Source organism: Ranitomeya variabilis, chromosome 4 (genome assembly GCF_051348905.1).
Source record: "Ranitomeya variabilis isolate aRanVar5 chromosome 4, aRanVar5.hap1, whole genome shotgun sequence".
Lineage (NCBI taxonomy): Eukaryota > Metazoa > Chordata > Amphibia > Anura > Dendrobatidae > Ranitomeya > Ranitomeya variabilis.
In genome coordinates, this window is record NC_135235.1 from 29,214,317 (window position 1) to 29,232,113 (window position 17,797).

The 17,797-nt window shown below is 42.7% G+C and overlaps 1 protein-coding gene across 1 annotated transcript in view; it reads left to right on the forward strand.

The window, feature by feature from the left end:
* Window positions 1–326: 326 nt before the first annotated feature.
* Window positions 327–17,797, forward strand: part of LOC143769577 (ovostatin-like) — a 68,295-nt gene continuing 50,824 nt past the window's right edge. The window contains exons 1-10 of the mRNA XM_077258260.1: window positions 327–446; window positions 6,080–6,142; window positions 9,459–9,660; window positions 10,673–10,829; window positions 11,713–11,765; window positions 12,139–12,159; window positions 13,672–13,840; window positions 14,953–15,037; window positions 15,423–15,552; window positions 16,204–16,315. Of these exons, the coding sequence (XP_077114375.1) occupies window positions 379–446; window positions 6,080–6,142; window positions 9,459–9,660; window positions 10,673–10,829; window positions 11,713–11,765; window positions 12,139–12,159; window positions 13,672–13,840; window positions 14,953–15,037; window positions 15,423–15,552; window positions 16,204–16,315 (1,060 nt within the window). The 5' untranslated portion in view covers window positions 327–378. The remainder of the gene's footprint in view (window positions 447–6,079; window positions 6,143–9,458; window positions 9,661–10,672; window positions 10,830–11,712; window positions 11,766–12,138; window positions 12,160–13,671; window positions 13,841–14,952; window positions 15,038–15,422; window positions 15,553–16,203; window positions 16,316–17,797) is intronic.

The following is a 17,797-nucleotide window of genomic DNA, read 5'->3' on the forward strand; positions in this document are numbered from 1 at the left end:
ATCGTCACTACCATTTTGTAGAGTAGATCAGTGGTCTTCTCATCCCCCCAACATCCATCCTATAAACATTATAAGCTTAACTTACAGAGAAACATTTTGTAAGAAGGTGCTACGTATCAGCAGGAGAGTGACAATAAATGGGCATCGTAACGCTTCATTATTTGCTGTTTTTCTTTGTTGACCTTTTTCTGTTAAGCAAAAGTTCCAAGGTTCCTCTTGCATAATAAGGTGAACAAACACCTTATGTTTGGTGATTGCCTGGAGCAGTTTGGTTCCTGAAGTGATGAGCACATGGAAGTGGGTGGTATGTCTTCAGTTAGGACTATAAAAGAAGACAATGCTGCACCGTTGGTTTAGAGGTGATCCCTACCTGTCGCAATGTGGACGAAACGACTACTCCTGAGCATCTCCCTCCTGGGTCTGATCAGCCGGGCCAAATTTCAACTGTAAGTTTTTGGCTGACATGTCATTTACTCTACTACGAAGACTATGCGCACGAAGCACCGGTGTACTTAGCCAACAGTGTACAAAGGGAAAATCTCTGGGTATATATATTAATATTGCCAAGTGTAGACAGAAAGATACTAGAAGTGTGTTCTTTGTGTCTTTGTTGAGCAGGTAAACATCTGTATATGTTTATTTTAAGGGATCTTCCATCCTGGGACTGAAAAGTGACTATGCAATTCCCATGTGTGTACCTTGTGCCATAAGTTTGCCTCCTAGCTGCCTCTTCTGCTCAGATTAGTGCCCTGTTTCTTCAGCTTCCATGGTGGCCACCACAGTGGCATTTGGAGTGCCATGATAAGTCTAAACCAACCCACCTCTGCCTTCACTATTCAACAGCATCAGAAAGCCAAGGAAGGTTTGGTTTAGACTTACCACTGGACTCCCCATGATAACGGCACATGTACAGATACAGTACCACCGTATCCCACCACAATGTCAGTCAATGTAAGTCAGTATCACACCACAGTGCCAAATTGTGCCCCACACCAATGCTAGACAGCACCACAGGACAATGTCACATAATGCTACACTACAATGCCAGTCAGTGCCCCGCTCCAATGCAAGTCAGTGCCCTGCTACAATGCCAGTCAGCGCCCCATTCCTATGCCAGTTGGTGCCCCACTCCAGTGCCAGTTAGTGCCCCACCACAATGCTAGTCAGTGCCCAACTTCAATGCCGGTCAGTGCCCCACCACAATGCCAGTCAGTGCCCCTGTACAAAGCCAGTCAGTGACCCATTCCTATGCCAGTCAGTGCCCCACTCCAATGCCAGTCAGTGCCCCACTTCAATGCCAGTCAGTGCCCCACTACAATGCCAGTCAGTGTCCCACCACAATGCCAGTCAATGCCCCTCTCCTATGCCAGTCATTGCCCCACTCCAATGCCAGTCAGTGCCCCACTTCAATGTGAGTCAGTGCCCTGCTACAATGCAAGTCAGTGCCCCATTCCAATGCCAGTCAGTGCCCCAGTCCATTGCCAGTCAGTGCCCCGCTACAAAGCCAGTCAGTGCCCCACCACAATCTCAGTCAGTGCCCCATTCTAATGCCAGTCACTGCCCTGCTTCAAAGCCAGTCAGTGCCCTGCTACAATGCCAGTAAGTGCCCCACTTCAATGCCATTCAGTGCCCCACTCCAATGCCAGTCAGTGCCCCACCAAGATGCCAGTCAGTGCCCCACTCCAATGACATTCAGTGCCCCACCACAATGTCAGTCAGTTCCCTGCTCAATGCAAGTTAATGCCCCACTCCAATACCAGTCAGTGCCCTATGACAATGCCAGTCAGTGCCCCACTACAAAGCTAGCCGGTGCCCCACCACAATGCTAGTCAGTGCCCCACTCCAATGCCAGTCAGTGCCCCGCTACAATGCCAGTCAGTCTCCAGCTACAGTGCCATTCAGTGCCTCCACACCAATGCCAGTCAGTGCCTTACTCCAATGCCAGTCAGTGTCCCACTACAATGCAAGTCAGTGCCACACTAAAATGCCAGTCAGTGCCCCATTTCAATGCCAGACAGTGCCCCACTCCAATGCCAGTCAGTGTCCCACTACAATGCCAGTCAGTACCCCACCACAAAGCCAGTCAATGCCCCTCTCCTATGCCAGTCATTGCCCCACTCCAATGCCAGTCAGTGCCCCACTCCAATGCGAGTCAGTGCACTGCTACAATGCATGTCAGTGCCCCATTGCAATGCCAGTCTGTGCCCCACTCCAATGCCAATCAGTGCCCCACTACAAAGCCAGTCATTGCCCCACCACAATGTCAGTCAGTGCCCTATTCCAATGCCAGTCAGTGCCCCACTCCAATGCCAGTCAGTGCCCCTCTCCAATGCCAGTCACTGCCCTGCTACAAAGCCAGTTAGTGCCCCACTCCAATGTCAGTCAGTGACCCACCACAATGCCAGTCAGTGCCCCACTCCAATGCCAGTCAGTGCCCCACCACAATGCCAGTCAGTTCCCTGCTCCAATGCAAGTTAGTGCCCCACTCCAATGCCAGTCAGTGCCCCTCTACAATGCCAGTCAGTGCCCCACTGCAAAGCTAGCCAGTGCCCCACTACAATGCCAGTCAGTGCCCAGCTACCAATCAAGTCATTGCCCCATTCCAATGCCAGTCAGTCTCCAGCTGCAATGCCATTCAGCACCTCACTCCAATGCCAATCAGTGCCCCACTACAATACCAGTCAGTGCCCCATTCCTATGCCAGTCAGTGCCCCACTCCAATGACAGTCAGTACTCCACTACAATGCCAGTCAGTGCACCACTACATTGCCAGTCAGTGCCCCACTACAATGCCAATCAGTGCCCCACTACAATGCCAGTCAGTGCCCTATTGCTGTGCCAGTAAATGCGCCACTCCAATTCCAGTCAGTGCCCCACTACTGTTGTGAATTCCGTTCTCGAACTCCCTCCTGTGGTCAGGAATGGTACTTCTGTGAGTTCTGTCCGTGGACTCCCTCTGGTGGCTGAAAGTGGAGCTGCTGGTCTTGAAGCTGCTTCCTCAGCTGCCCTCGTTTAGGACTAGGCTGGCTTCTCTATTTAACTCCACTCAGATCGTTACTTGATGCCAGCTGTCAATGTATCAGTACTGGTTCAGATCTCTCTTGGATCTTTCTGATGACCTGTCTACTCCAGCAGAAGCTAAGTCCCTGCTAAGCTCATTTGTTGTTCATTTGTGTACTGAATATATTTCTTAGTACTTGCTAAGTTCTAGTCCAGCTTGCTATCATTACATTACCTTGCTAGCTGGAAGCTCTGGGTTGCAGAGTGGCACCACCGCACCGTGAGTCGGTGCGGGGGTCTTTTTGCACACTCTGCATGGCTTTTTGTAGTTTTTTGTGCTGACCGCAAAGATCCCTTTTTCTATCCTCTGTCTATTTAGTAAGACTGGCCTCCTTTGCTGAAACTTGTTTCATTCCTATGTTTGTGCCTTCCTCTTAACTCACAGTCAATATATGTGGGGGGCTGCCTTTTCCTTTGGGGAATTTCTCTGAGGCAAGGTGAGGCTTTGTTTCTGTCTTTAGGGGTAGTTAACTCTTAGGCTGTGACGAGGCGTCTAGGCAGAGCTAGGCACGCTCCACGGCTAATTCTAGTGTGTGTGATAATAGGATTAGGGTTGCGGTCAGCAGAGCTCCCACTTCCAAGAGCTCGTCCTGTTTTGCAGTTTAACTATCAGGTCATTCCAGGTGCTCCTAACCACCAGGTCCATAACACACTACATTGCTAGTCAGTTCCCCATTCCAATGCCAGTCAGTGCCCCACTACAATGCCAGTCAGTGCCCCACTCCAATACCAGTCAGTGTCCCACCACAATGCCAGTCAGTTCCCTGCTCCAATGCAAGTTAGTGCCCCACTCCAATGCCAGTCAGTGCCCCACTACAATGCCAGTCAGTGCCCAGCTACCAATCAAGTCATTGCCCCATTCCAATGCCAGTCAGTCTCCAGCTGCAATGCCATTCAGTGCCTCCACACCAATGCCAGTCAGTGCCTCACTCCAATGCCAATCAGTGCCCCACTACAATACCAGTCAGTGCCCCATTCCTATGCCAGTCAGTGCCCCACTCCAATGACAGTCAGTACTCCACGACAATGCCAGTCAGTGCCCCACTACAATGCAAGTCAGTGCACCACTACATTGCCAGTCAGTGCCCCACTACAATGCCAATCAGTGCCCCACTACAATGCCAGTCAGTGCCCTATTGCTATGCCAGTAAGTGCGCCACTCCAATTCCAGTCAGTGCCCCACTACAATGCTAGTCAGTGCCCCATTCCAATGCCAGTCAGTGCCCCACTACAATGCCAGTAAGTGCGCCACTCCAATTCCAGTCAGTGCCCCACTACAATGCTAGTCAGTGCCCCATTCCAATGCCAGTCAGTGCCCCACTACAATGCCACTCAGTGCACCATTCCAATGCCAGTCAGTGCCCTGCTACAATGCCATTCAGTGCCCAACTCCAATGCCAGTCAGTGTTCCACTACAATGCCAGTCAGTGCACCATTCCAATGCCAGTCAGTGCCCCACTACAATGCCAGTCAGTGCCCCACTACAATGCCAATCAGTGCCCCACTAAAATGCCAGTCAGTGCCCCATTCCAATGCCAGTCAGTGCCCTACTCCAATGCCAGTAAGTGTCCCAATCCAATGCCAGATTGCCCTCAACAACAATGTCAGAAAATATTTCACCACAATGATAGTTGATGCTCCAATGTAATTCCAGATTGTTCCCACAGCCATTCGAGTCAGAGATTCCCATCATATTGCTGAATTAAGAGCCCTCACATGGCACTAACACAGTACCACAGTGTCCCACACCAATCCCAGATAGCGCCCCATAACAATGTTGGAAAATTCTACAAGACAATGCTATTCAATTCCCCAATTTATTTTAGATAGCACTCCATGGCATTGCCAAATATTGCCCCACCATAATGCCAGCCAGTGCCCCACCACAATGCCAGTAAGTGTCTCATTTCAATGCCAATGGCGATAGCTCCCAATGACAATGGTGGAAAATACTCCAACCCAATGACAGTCAATGCTCCAATGTAATTCCAGATAGTTCCCCACAGTAATGCCACTCATAGTTCCCCATCATATTGCTGACTTTGGAGCCCTCACATGGTGCTATAACACAGTACCACAATGTTAGATAGCGCCCCCACTACAACTGCAGATAATGCCCCACCACAATGGTAGTCAATACCCCAGCAATATGCCAAATACTGACTTCAGCACTACAGTACCAGTACAAAGCCTTCATTATTCTGTGAGCTCTATGGAGAGGCAAAGACAAACCAATAGAGGTTTGTGGCTAGAAAGTGCTGGCAGCTAAGAACCTGCACATATCCCTGTACCGTGTGTAGAAATCTCTGTTATCTACACACGATGAAATCAGATTTGACATATGTCTGTGTGTAGGACCTGACTTCAGTTCTCAGATCACACTGAGATTTGTCCCTGGAGCACAGTGCGCGTCGCGGTAATAACTCTGCAATGGCCGGATCACACAGAGCTCATATGGGCATTTTCCCATGCTGGCAATATTCTACGTGGGCATTTTACTTGTATGCATATATATTCTATTTGACCCCTAGGATGTGACATACAGTTATTAATTCACATCTAATGAACAATCCTGAGTAATAATTACTTTTCCTAATTGTATTAATTATTATTGTTTATTGTTAGTGATGAGCGAGTGTACTCGTTGCTCAGGTTTTCCAGAGCACGCTCGGGTGATCTCCGAGTATTTGTTAGTGTTTGGAGATTTAGTTTTCGTCACCTCAGATTCAGCTGAGGTGACGATTTACAGCTCCTAGACAGCTTGATTACATGTGGGGATTCCCTAGCAACCAGGCAACCCCCACATGTACTCAGGCTGGCTAGCAGCCGTAAATCATTCAGTTGAGGTGGCGAAAACTAAATCTCCTAGCACTTACAAATACTCGGAGATCACCCGAGCGTGCTCTGGAAAACCCAAGCAACGAGTATACTCGCTCATCACTATTTATTGTCATAAATCATTTATGAAAATATTTATTATTTTTGCTGTTTTTGTTGTCATTTTTGTCTTTCTATTTAGCACTGAAGAACCATTTCCTGATCCTGTCACAGTAACGCCTTATCCAACACGATATGATGATAGGTAAAGGAGACGAGCTGATTGTTTTCTGTGTAGTGAATGTAGTAAATTGCACTATGCACAGGTCTCGCGTGCCCTTAGCTAAAATCCTTAACAATTAGGCTGTGTTGTTAATTGTGTACAATAATTCTGTGAATATCTCATAATTTCCATTGCCATGCCGGGGATTAGTGATGAACAAGTGTGCTCGTTACTCAAGTTTTCCCGAGCATGCTCGGGTGGTCTCCGAGTATTTTGGGCGTGCTCGTAGATTATGTTTGTGTCACCGCAGCTGCATGATGTGTGGCTGCTAGACAGCCTGAATGCATGTGGGGACTCCCTAACAAACAGGCAATCCCTGCATGAATTCAGGCTGTCTAGCAGCTGCAAATCGTGCAGCTGCGGAGACACAAACATAATCTATGAGCATGCCCAAAATACTCGGAGAACACCCGAGCATGCTCGGAAAACTCAAGTGATGACTAAACTCGTCGGATTGTTGTGAGTCCCAGCAGTTGGGCCCCCAGCATTCGAGAAAATCTGTAGTAATGCTGATATGTTTGGAAATAACCTTACAGAGTAGTTGAGCAAAAAGATTTACAGTACCATAGTTCAGGGACCATGTCAGTAGGACATGGCTGCCACACCAGAGCTTTGCAAAGGACCATGTCAGTAGGCCATGGCTGCCACACCAGAGCTCTGCAAACCTCTTACCTGTGGCACCTTTTCTGATTAGTAGGCCCTGCAGTGCCATTACATTTCATCATGATGCCCACATTATGCCGCAGGGGCTTAGCAATCACAAAAAGTGTGCTTCGCAAGACTATGGTCCATCAGATTCAGACTACCAAAGTGGCCATTGGCTGCTGAACCTTACAGCCATTATCAGAATCTTTTGCAATGTTACTGGACAGTGTCCTTTGTTTGTTCTGTGACCATTATTAGTTTTTCCAGTGAAACATGGCTACAAATTTAGACATATCTTAAGGGGTATTCTCAAACTTGGCAGGTTTCTCCTATCCCCAAGGATAGCATATAGCCTCCCTATTCCTGGGAGATTGACTGCTTAGAGTCCTACTGATCCAGGCACTTCATTCTTAATGGCACCACTGGAGATGGTCTTCAGCATTCCCTTAAGAATCAATGGAACGGCAGTGCTCATGATTGACCACCGCTTCATTCACATGAGGCTCTTCAGAGCCCTTGTCATCGGGATCAATGGGGTCCCAGCAGATGGACACTCCTCAATCTCGAAGTTATCCCCTATCCAATGGATACGGTACAGATTCCAAATTGAGAATACCCTTATGATGGCAATACAAGGTTAATAATTTAATATCTACATTGGGTCTGACGCAGTTGGAGCTCAGGGCTAAGAAAAGCCCAGTAATGCTGGTAAAAGTCTGGCCTATGGGACCTTTACTGATACGAGTGAAGCCAATAGAATATCCAACAGCATAGGCCAAAGCTACAAAAATCTCTGAAGTTTTAGATGAACAATCCTGGTATTTGGAATAAATCCATTGTTTTGTTTCTTTGAGGTATTAGTTGGGTCCCTACCTACCCCTTTACAGTGCCAACTTAGGATTTATATCTAAGGCACATCAGAAGGTATATCCAAAACGTATGAAAGGTGCACATAACCGATAAGTGATATCATAATATTACCAGCTACTTTTCATATCAATATGGTTTTGTTTAAAATTCCAGCAACTTGCCCCTTCTATAGCACCTATAACAACACTATAGCGGATGTGTCGATGTGAGCATGGATGTTGTAACCCTTACATTTCTTCCTGTCTTTTATCGGAGCTGGACATGTTGTAACGACAGCAGTTTTTAGGTCAGTGTATTCCCTGATTGTTGTCATTACTAAAAAAAAAACTTCCATTTGCCATAAATATATATATTATCCGGTGTAAATGCAGTTTTTTTTCCTGAATCCAGCACTGTTTTTCTTTTGTTCCTATGACTCTCCATTTCTGAGTTATGGCCCCCTTTATAAATCTAGTCTTGTTAGACAAGTGGGCGCGGTTCTCTACTTTGTTGGCGTCCTCTTGACCATCACACCCAGTTGGTAAACATGTCCAGATTTACAAACAGGGAAGAAGGTGCGATTGCTCATAGGCGGAGGGGTACAGGAATGAAAACTAAACAACATCAGGTTTAAAACAGCAATATTTATACTCGGGGGGGAAAAAAATTCAGATGCAATAGAAAATATATAAAATTGTTATTAATATGACAAAAATGGGAAAACCTCAAATTTACCATAGCTCTGATTTAACTATATTTTAAAATAAAAAATAAGTTAAAAAAAATGAGAAATTAAAAATTTAATTATATTAAAAAAAATGTAAATTTTGCACTGGCCTCACTGTCACAAGCAACAAAATGTCTTCAGCTTACACTGGTTTGTTGAAGCTCCTTAGCTCATAACTGCGAACATGTTCAGTGGTAAAATAGAGATAATTCCCTCCTTAGAAAATTCCCAAACCATCCAGAAGTGTCCACTGAGTTATATAAACCTCACCTTTACTGTACAGGGATATGCCTGAATTTACCAGAGCTGTATATGAAAATGAAGAACAGTCCTGAAAAATTCTGGATTGTGGAACGTTATGAAAGCCCCATTGGAAAATTTGAAATAAGACCTCCAATTATTTTGTGTCATATACAGTTTTGGCCTCCCCTGGTGGGATAGGAGGGCTCTAGGTTAGGATCTTAGGTGTGACCTTCAACGTCACACACCTTGTTTACAGCCTTACACTACCAAATCTGAAAAATATGTAAAACCCAAAAACTGAGCTGGACTATATGCTGGTATACATACAAAGTGTAAGAACTCGTTAACACTGTGGCCTTTCATAGACAAAACCCAAGAAACCCCCCCAAAAATCTTGTATTTTGTCCACACAGGTAGCGTGGTTCCCCTTTCTGAGCTAAGTATTTCATCTGCATAGCTTCCCATGGATGGGTGTCTGAGTCGGGACCCTGTCCTGCTTTGCCCTTAGTCACATTGACACATGGTATAATACTAGAAATTAGGTTAGGACCATCCCAATTGAGACACCTTGTCATGGTGGGATGGCTTTTATGGTTTCTTTATCAAACTAGTATTAACTAAGTACCCCATGTTATTTCCATGTACTATTGCGGTTTACAGATTTACTTACTGTAGGGTATATGCTCATTTTTTTCTTTTTTTTTCTTGGCTTTTGACCTAACCCCAATTTTATCTGTTCCCCACTGTTGGAATTTCCACCATGAGGCGATATCATTATTGAGGGACTATGAGAAGCACAATGACCATGACAAATGTTATATTCTCTAACTACAGTGTCCCCAAAAAAGAGACCATATTCAATTACGCCATGATCGTCTCAGTCACGCAGCAAAGTGGAAAGACAGGACAAGTCTGCATCTTCATTGACAGCGAAGAGAGCGTTCAGCTGAATGTTACACTTGAATACCAAGACATCAGAATTTCTATATTCAACCAGTTGGTCAGTTCTACGTTTTTCGAATGCGGATTTTTTCAAGTAAGTGATAAAATATCAATAGGTCATCAAATAAAACATTATTCATGAGTTTGTATAATAAATAGAAAAAGAACTTAAAAATAAGATACTAATTTGGTTGATTAGGTTTCTGATAGTGTCTGGCTTTTATGTAGAAGTAGCACCATTGGGGTGTTTGTCATGTAGCTTTGTAATGCTCAATGTGCAGTTGGGTGTAGAGTAGAGTACTAAGTGCCAGATCACCAGGGACTTTACGATGAACCACTATATGTTACACTCCAAGAACACAAAGAGATTTAAAGATTTATTGCCATTTTCTTAGATGGGTAAAAATTATTGGAAAAACAAGAAACTTTGTAACTTACATATTGATTACATTTAGCCTTGTTCTCCATTTATTTTAAGTTTTTGATTTTGTTTTGTTTTTTTAATGTTCATTGTGCTTTTTAGAGAGGTGACCAAAAGTGCAAAGTGCTTAGACAAGCTCTTTCTTATTGAGTTTGTAAGTGCTGCTCTAAAGGTTGATGGAGAGTGAAGTTAGCTCCTGATCGTGTCCAGACTTAGTTCCTCCAATGCTACAGAGGCAAATCTGCCTCATATAGCAGCACTGGAGGGCCAACACTTCTGGCCAGTGGTGTCACAAAGCTGATGGCCTGACCTGTCAATCAAGCAAGAGCACCCTCCCTCTCAAAGCAACCAGGAAGTTATATGACTAAGGAAAAAGATGAAACATACTGTACTTAAATGGTCGTACACTACCTAAGTCTACCAGATACATGTCTATTGATGCCTTTGTTTTCCTAGTCTATTAAAGACCTTACCCATTGACCCCTAAAACCACCAGGGATTTTAAGTGATATTTTATTTATTTATTTATTTATTTTTATTTTATTTTTTTTTAAATTTTAGTTTCATTTATTTTAATTTTATTTTAACTAATGACATAGAGATGAAGTTATGGCCACTTCAAAGTTGCATGTTACATTAATAAAAAGCAAATAACAACAATTTGACCTCTATTATGTCTTCTCAGGTCCCTTTAGTGGAATCCGCACAAATGGCTTATGTCGCCTTTGCAGCTGTTGGAGCAACAGTAGATAAAAGGGAACGCAAGGGTGTTGTATTTGAAGCCATGAGAGGCGGTTGCTTTGCCCAACTGGAAAAAACTTTGTATGCACAAGGAGAAATAGGTGAGTGAAATGACTCTTAGCTTCAGACTCCTAAAGTTAATTTTGGGTTCATTATCTCATGATCTTCAACATACTTGCTGGGTGCATCTTTCTAAAGCTGGCCATACATTTTAGATGGTTATTAGATGGCTGTCAGCCAAAGGATCGTTTGGTCGACTGCTATCTCAGACGACTCTCCCGAACACAGGAGAGCTCATTCGGCCAAACACTACTCTGTTCTCTATGAGAAAGTCGTTGGCTGACACATCGGCTGGTTGTTTATCTCATGGAGAACAATGCGGTCAACAGTCTGTAATCGGACATGCCTGATAGACAACTTTCTCAACCATCAGTTAGCCGGTGCCTTCATACACATTAGACCATCAGCCGAACCTGTCGATATTGGCTGATTTGGCCAACATAAGACTAATGTGTATGGCCAGCTCAAGGCTTTTGGTCTTTTTTTTCTCAGAGTCATAGTAAATCACATAGAAACAAAAAGTTAAATATTGGAATAAAATTAAATTTCCACGACCATGTTGCAACTTCAATGAGGTGGCACAATGGTTGCAATATTCCCTTGGTTTTACATACGTAAATTTTAACGTCAAATCATAGCATGAAGAGGTATCCTGAGCAATAATGATACTATATGACATGCCTAGTGATAAGGTAAGGTACCTTAGTGACAATTGAGTGGCTCCAACGTCATCTCCGAATGGGGTTGTCTTTTGCTGGACTAGACTTGCGTCTTTGTGTCAGAGCTTTGGCTTTTAAAGTAATTTCCGAGGTTGTCTTCTCCTGGACCATGTTTGGGTCAGAGCCTAAGCCCATTGGAATATCTTCTGCTACTCTAATTGGACATACCTAATGTTTTTATCTATGCTTTTTTTTTGGTTTCCAGTTCGATGCAGAGTGTTTTGCCTAGATTTTGATCTGAAGCCCACTAAGCAAAGGGTAGGTGGAATTGTAGTTATTCTTTTAGAATTTGGGGGGCTATTTGCTCTTGTTTTCCTACACAAAAATCATACCGGACTAGAGGACAATTTACAAATATTTGTCTAAAAAGTTGCAGAACTACATTTGTAAATACACATATGTCCTTCCATACCTTTTGACTCTTGGTTCGTGATGCATTAAATAATTTAATAAAATAGAAATTTGGAGGGTTTTTTGTGCAATGGTTTGGTCCGCTTCGCAACTGGCCTTTTCAGGTTTAATAAACTGTGGGTAAATTTGGGGATACATATAGAACCCTATGTAATTCTTAATATTTGTATTTAATGTGTCGATAACCAATGAGTTTTTCTTTTTCTCTCCCGTTTTGCAGTTTATCCGAGTCTTCTTGGTGGTAAGAATTCAATGACAGTCCTGTCCTTGTTTAACGTTATTTGGTGTTATTATGATTCTGTTCTCATACATTTACCTATGACACGGCCCAATACCCAATGTCAGATTCAGAACATGTGCACATCTATATATAATTTTTTTATCTTTATTCTGAAGTTATTTAATCTTTGGCAACTAACAGTCAAGCCTTTTGGGATGACTGAAGCGCCATCAAAAATGTCCTCCCATAGTCATTTTCAAGGCTACATCAACCTCATGCCTCCTTTACTACCCCTCAAAGCCTCTTTGATGACCTCTACACAGAGGACACCTTCCAGAAGTGGTGCTTCCCTGAAAGTTTCTTGAAATATAGCAACTCTAAAAAGCATACTGTAACTTGAAGTCCTTTGGCCCCAATGCAAGATCTTTAACAGGACTCAAAAGTACAACGCGCCCTCTATAATTCGCTTATGTTAATGTCTTGGTCTTTGGTCACCATGGTTCTGGTCTGACTGTTATTTCTGCACCCCTGTAGTTAATAATCTTGTCAATAGACTCTAGAGGGAATTAATGGACTCCATTATCTTTTACTAATAAATAAGTAGGTTTTGGGGGGACCTTTACGGCTACTCAGTGTGTCACATCTGGAGCCGACTGGAGGTGATAAGTCCAAGCACAGACCACTAAAAATATCTGTAAAATATGCCCTGTAAGAAAATATGTCATCTGCATCTGGGGTGTCCAATCTTGGTTCACTCTGGTAAAGGAAGATGGCTCCAATGGTGGTGGCAGAAGAGTGAGGATGATGGTAGTGGCTTCCATGCTCCACAGATGTGATGCCAAGCTAATCTTAACAATCACATTGTAGGGCTCCAAAACTGAAGACCAGGTCAGCTGTTGTCACTACTGCCCTATACCTTGTGTGCCATACTTCATCAGTGCATGTGTTTTACAGAGAAAAATTAGCCAAGAACTTCGGCACTCAAACTGAAATTTTATTGTCGTATATAACATAAGAGGCAAAAAACCAAGCAAGAAAAAAAGGAAAACACAACCCTAGTGGGCCCAAATTGTTTAATAAAAAACGGAAAACACTACCCTTGTGGATACAGATTGCTTCAGTTTGAGTGCCGAAGTTCTTGGCTAATTTTTCTGATACTATTTCTTCAGAGCACTGACAATTTTTGTTTGTGTCAGTGAGCACCACTTAACCCTTGGACTTTTTTACAGAGAAAAATCACCTAGGTACACATACAAGGACTTAAAAAAATGGGGTAAAAAAATTAACCAATAATGACAAAATAAAGTTAATAAAATCTTATCCTCAGTTTTCCCACAGTTGAGACTCCCAGAGATCAGCTGTAATCTGTGGAGCAACTTAGCAGTAGATATTCTGCAGTGCCCCCAGAGGAAAAGTAAAGTATTACATGCTACCTATTAAAACTGATGAGTCATCCATGCAATTCATACACATGCCTGGTCCTCCAGATTATTGAGATCAGCATGTTCTCATTTTAACCTAAATCTTTTCAAGGAGCCAAATGGAGCACGAGTTGCACAAATATTGGATCCATCCTCAGATCATGATGTGACGTCAGTGGAAATTCCCCTGAATGAGGACGCTGGTATAGGATCGTACTATTTGATATTTGAAAAGGAATCTGGTGAATCCGTATACAGTTATTTTACAGTGGAAAGATACCGTACGTATTCATTGTCTTCAATACCTAGTTTGAATATTGATTTGTTAACCACTACTCGACTTTCCCAATATCTCCTATATCTCAGAAGTGTAGTTTTATCTCTCTTACTCCACTTTATTTCATATTTTTTCTAGTCAAACATAAATTTGCTATGGTTGACATCACTTTAGTTTAGGATTAATTGCAGCCAAAGGTCCCACACACATCTGTATTCTTTAAGGCTGGCGTTGTGCACACCGGTCTTAATGAAGGGCACACTGTAGTGCAATGCACCAAATTAATTAAGTGGTGCACGCCTTTTACTGAATTTGGTGCATCACCTTAGTGGCTTGCACCTCTGTGCATCAGGCTATGAAAGTCAAAAAATACAATAGAATCTGATGGATGTAAGCACACCTCACCCCAACTGGCTCCTCCCCAGTTGCTTCAAATTGGCCTGAAAACGGCAAAAGTAATTAAAAAAATTGTGTGCGTTGTGGAAACATTTTGCAATTTTTCAAAGCATTTTATGACAAAAACACTTTGAAAACACTTTAATTATTTGCTATCTATGCGTGGCACCATACCGCACCTCTGCGAGGGTGAAAATTCTTCACTAAATGCAATACTTTTGCAATAGCTTACTCAGTGGCGTGACCACATGGCAACATTAATGTGGTTTTCCCAGGAACAAAAGTTCCTTTCAATCAATAGATCTTGGAATAATAATAATTTCCACAATTGGATGTGTCTAAATAAAATGTTCCTGTGCCGAGATAATATTATAAATGTGCCCCTGCTGTGTACGGTGTATTGGCTGTGTCTGACCGTACAGGAACATGGTGATCATTATGCTGGAAGTCACAAGCTGGTGATCTCCACAAGGATAAACAGTACCCACTAGACTTCTGTATACAGATGCACACAGAGTTACAGTGTAAGCCCATAGCAGTTTATGTCTATCCTACAACAGGGGGCAGGAGACCTACGGTAAGTGGGTGGATAGCTATGATTTTAGATCTGCCACATTTTCCTCATGTGGTCATTGTCTGTCTTGGTTGAAGGTAAACTCTGAGCCTCCAACGTTGACTTTCCACTGTATTATCTTATCCATGCTTCCCATTATATTACAGAATTGCCAAGATTTAGAACCGCGATCGTCTGTCCAAATCAAATTTCAGTTCTGGAGAAATCAGCACCAATTGAAGTATCTGCTGAGTATGTACCACAATTTATGAAATACACATGCACAATGATTATTTGAGTAAAGCATTGGCTTTAATTCTGAATTACTCTAGTAGATGTAGACCTGCCTGTAATGGGTACTCTACTGGCCACCATTCAAGGTCCCTTTAATTGGCTTTCCATTATTGAAAAGGGATTAGTAAAGATGAACTGAAAAGTTGTGTCAAAATTGGATTTCAGCCTCCATTACCAAAAAGTTGACTTTGCAATCGGAAGATTGGCCATCGATGAATTGGCTATTTACATTCTTGCTCGTCTCTGATGGTCAAAATGAAAAACTACACGAATACATTTTTTTATATTAAAAACACAACACTGTCGTTTCCTATTTCATCTTTTTTTTTTTTTACTCTCACAGGTACGTATATGGTAAGCCATTACAGGGCAGCGTCATTGGAAAGTGCTGCAGGAATGTAGGATACACTGATGGTAGAGCGAAAAATTGCATGAGGGGCTTGGAAAACATTTGTGTGGACTTCACTGGAGAGGTAAATTTATTCTTCCAAGTAATAAAATCAACCTTTTTTTCTATACTACTTTCAAAACTTAGAGTTACCGGTTAAGATCTTGTGTGCTGGAACATGTACTGGAAAAGTAGACCCTCCAAGAACCGTCATATGTTGACTTGCTACAGTTGTCCATTACAGAGGCATTCTCCCCTAAAAATATGCTTTTAGGAAAAAATACATCCAGGAGAGTGCCAAAATGGAGTGTAAGACAAAATAGTAGGAATCCTAAGATGATTGATGGGAGACGAAAAGAAATAAAACACAATCAAATCATAAGACCGCTAAACCACAAAGTGACACATTTTTGGTTCAAGAGTCAGAATTTTATTGATGAACTATTGCACTCCACCGGTTGTACCAATGAGAATGTGGGAATAGAAGTTCATCTCTCTGATACATGGATCATTTGGGCAAAATACAGAGTGTATAGCATTTTTTGACTATTGTAGGCTGACATGCCTTCCTAGAACCGGAGGGCTCGGTAACACCGGTAGACCGCAACAGCATATTATAAGTGTTTTGGTTCTTTATTGTCACAACTTGAATCCTGCACAAAGTTCCAGAGCATATCCAAGGTTATCTAAAATTGTCAAATACTTCTAACAAGCTCTCATTTGTATTCTTTTGCAGCTGGACTCAGGAGGTTACATTAAATCTCTAGACCTGGACATCTTTATATTGCAATTTTCAGAATACGACAATAGCATCAATTGTGAAGTTACTGTAAAGGAAGACGGGACAGGTAATAAATGATGAGCGATCCCTGTTTAATTAGAACTTGCCGGCTTAGCCATACTTTCCCAGGAATATCATCTCTAAGTGAGTCATTTCATCTTGAATTGAAAAAGCACTCCAGAGCTTCCAATTGCATTGAAAACAAGCGTGCAACACCCTGGAGTCTCCTAGAACTGTATCAAACATCTATCCCCACGAAGTAGCGACTGCATTCCCTGACTTAGCTTTTATACAGGCTCTGATAGTTCCTCCTGGTTGGCTGTGTTATACCATATATTGTAATCACTGCATGACATTATGGAATAGCCCACCCGAAATCATATGATCCTTATCTGACTGATGCAATCTTCTGCAATGTATAAAATGGCAGTCACCATTTTAAACAATTTGCTCGAAATGCTAACTGTTAGAAATTTGCTGATCCCAGAATATCCCATGATGATTAATCTTACATTTAATCTATTTGATTATCATTGTATGGAAAATCATCCATCCATGAAATGTACACTGGAAGCTGAGGGTATATGATGTTAGTGAAAGCAGTAACATTGCAAGGAGCTATAATGCATTGTGTACCATGTTTTCTCCCAAAATGGACCCCCATATTTGTCTGCTTGGTCTAGCGACATAAGACTATTTAACCCAAGGGCACACTTGGCTTGGAAATGGCATCTTTGACTTCCTTCCGAGTGGACCTATGACAGGTGTGATGGCTCCCAATATATCTAGATTGACTCCCTAATACTTATTATAGGCTTAATATAATTTCCATATGGGTTATGGTGTTTTTGTAGACTACTTCTGCTGTATAAAAACCTGAACCCAATGACACGACACCCAGCAGAAGTTTGAACGAAGACTAAGGCAACTTTGTTTTTTGTGTTTAATTCCCACCAATTACTCTCGAATGACTTTGATCAATCAGAGTCATAAAAAAACATTGAATAGGAAACTATACATTTGTAATCCAATTATTTCTAATTACTATATATCAAGACTACAAAATTGATGGCACCTCCAATGATCAGCTTTCTGCCGAGTTTACTGAGCGCAGCTCCACAGACTTTCCCCAGCTATCGCAGCTAACTACGACTCAATCCTATCCAAATGAACGGGCTGTAGTAGCAATAGTGAGAGGACGGAGTCCTGTGGGGTGTACAAACAGTGAGATGTTGTCTGTAGGGGACCGTTGCGACCCATTTAGTAATTTACCTGTGGGAATTGAAGCCCTATCAATCTGTTGATGGCCTAATCCTAAGAAACGGTCATCTATACTATAGTAAACCATTTAAAGGATTATTCAGAAAAAAAAACTTCCGTAGGGTAGGAGAATAGTTTTGCCATCTGCTGGGATTCCAAGATTGGGGCTCTGGAAGCCGGAGAATGTACTTTGGAGTCCCGTCTTGAATGGAGTGGAAGCCGAGCATGCATACCTCCACTCCTCGCAGGATGGTGCTGCAGAGCTACTTGCTCGAGACCATCGGGAACC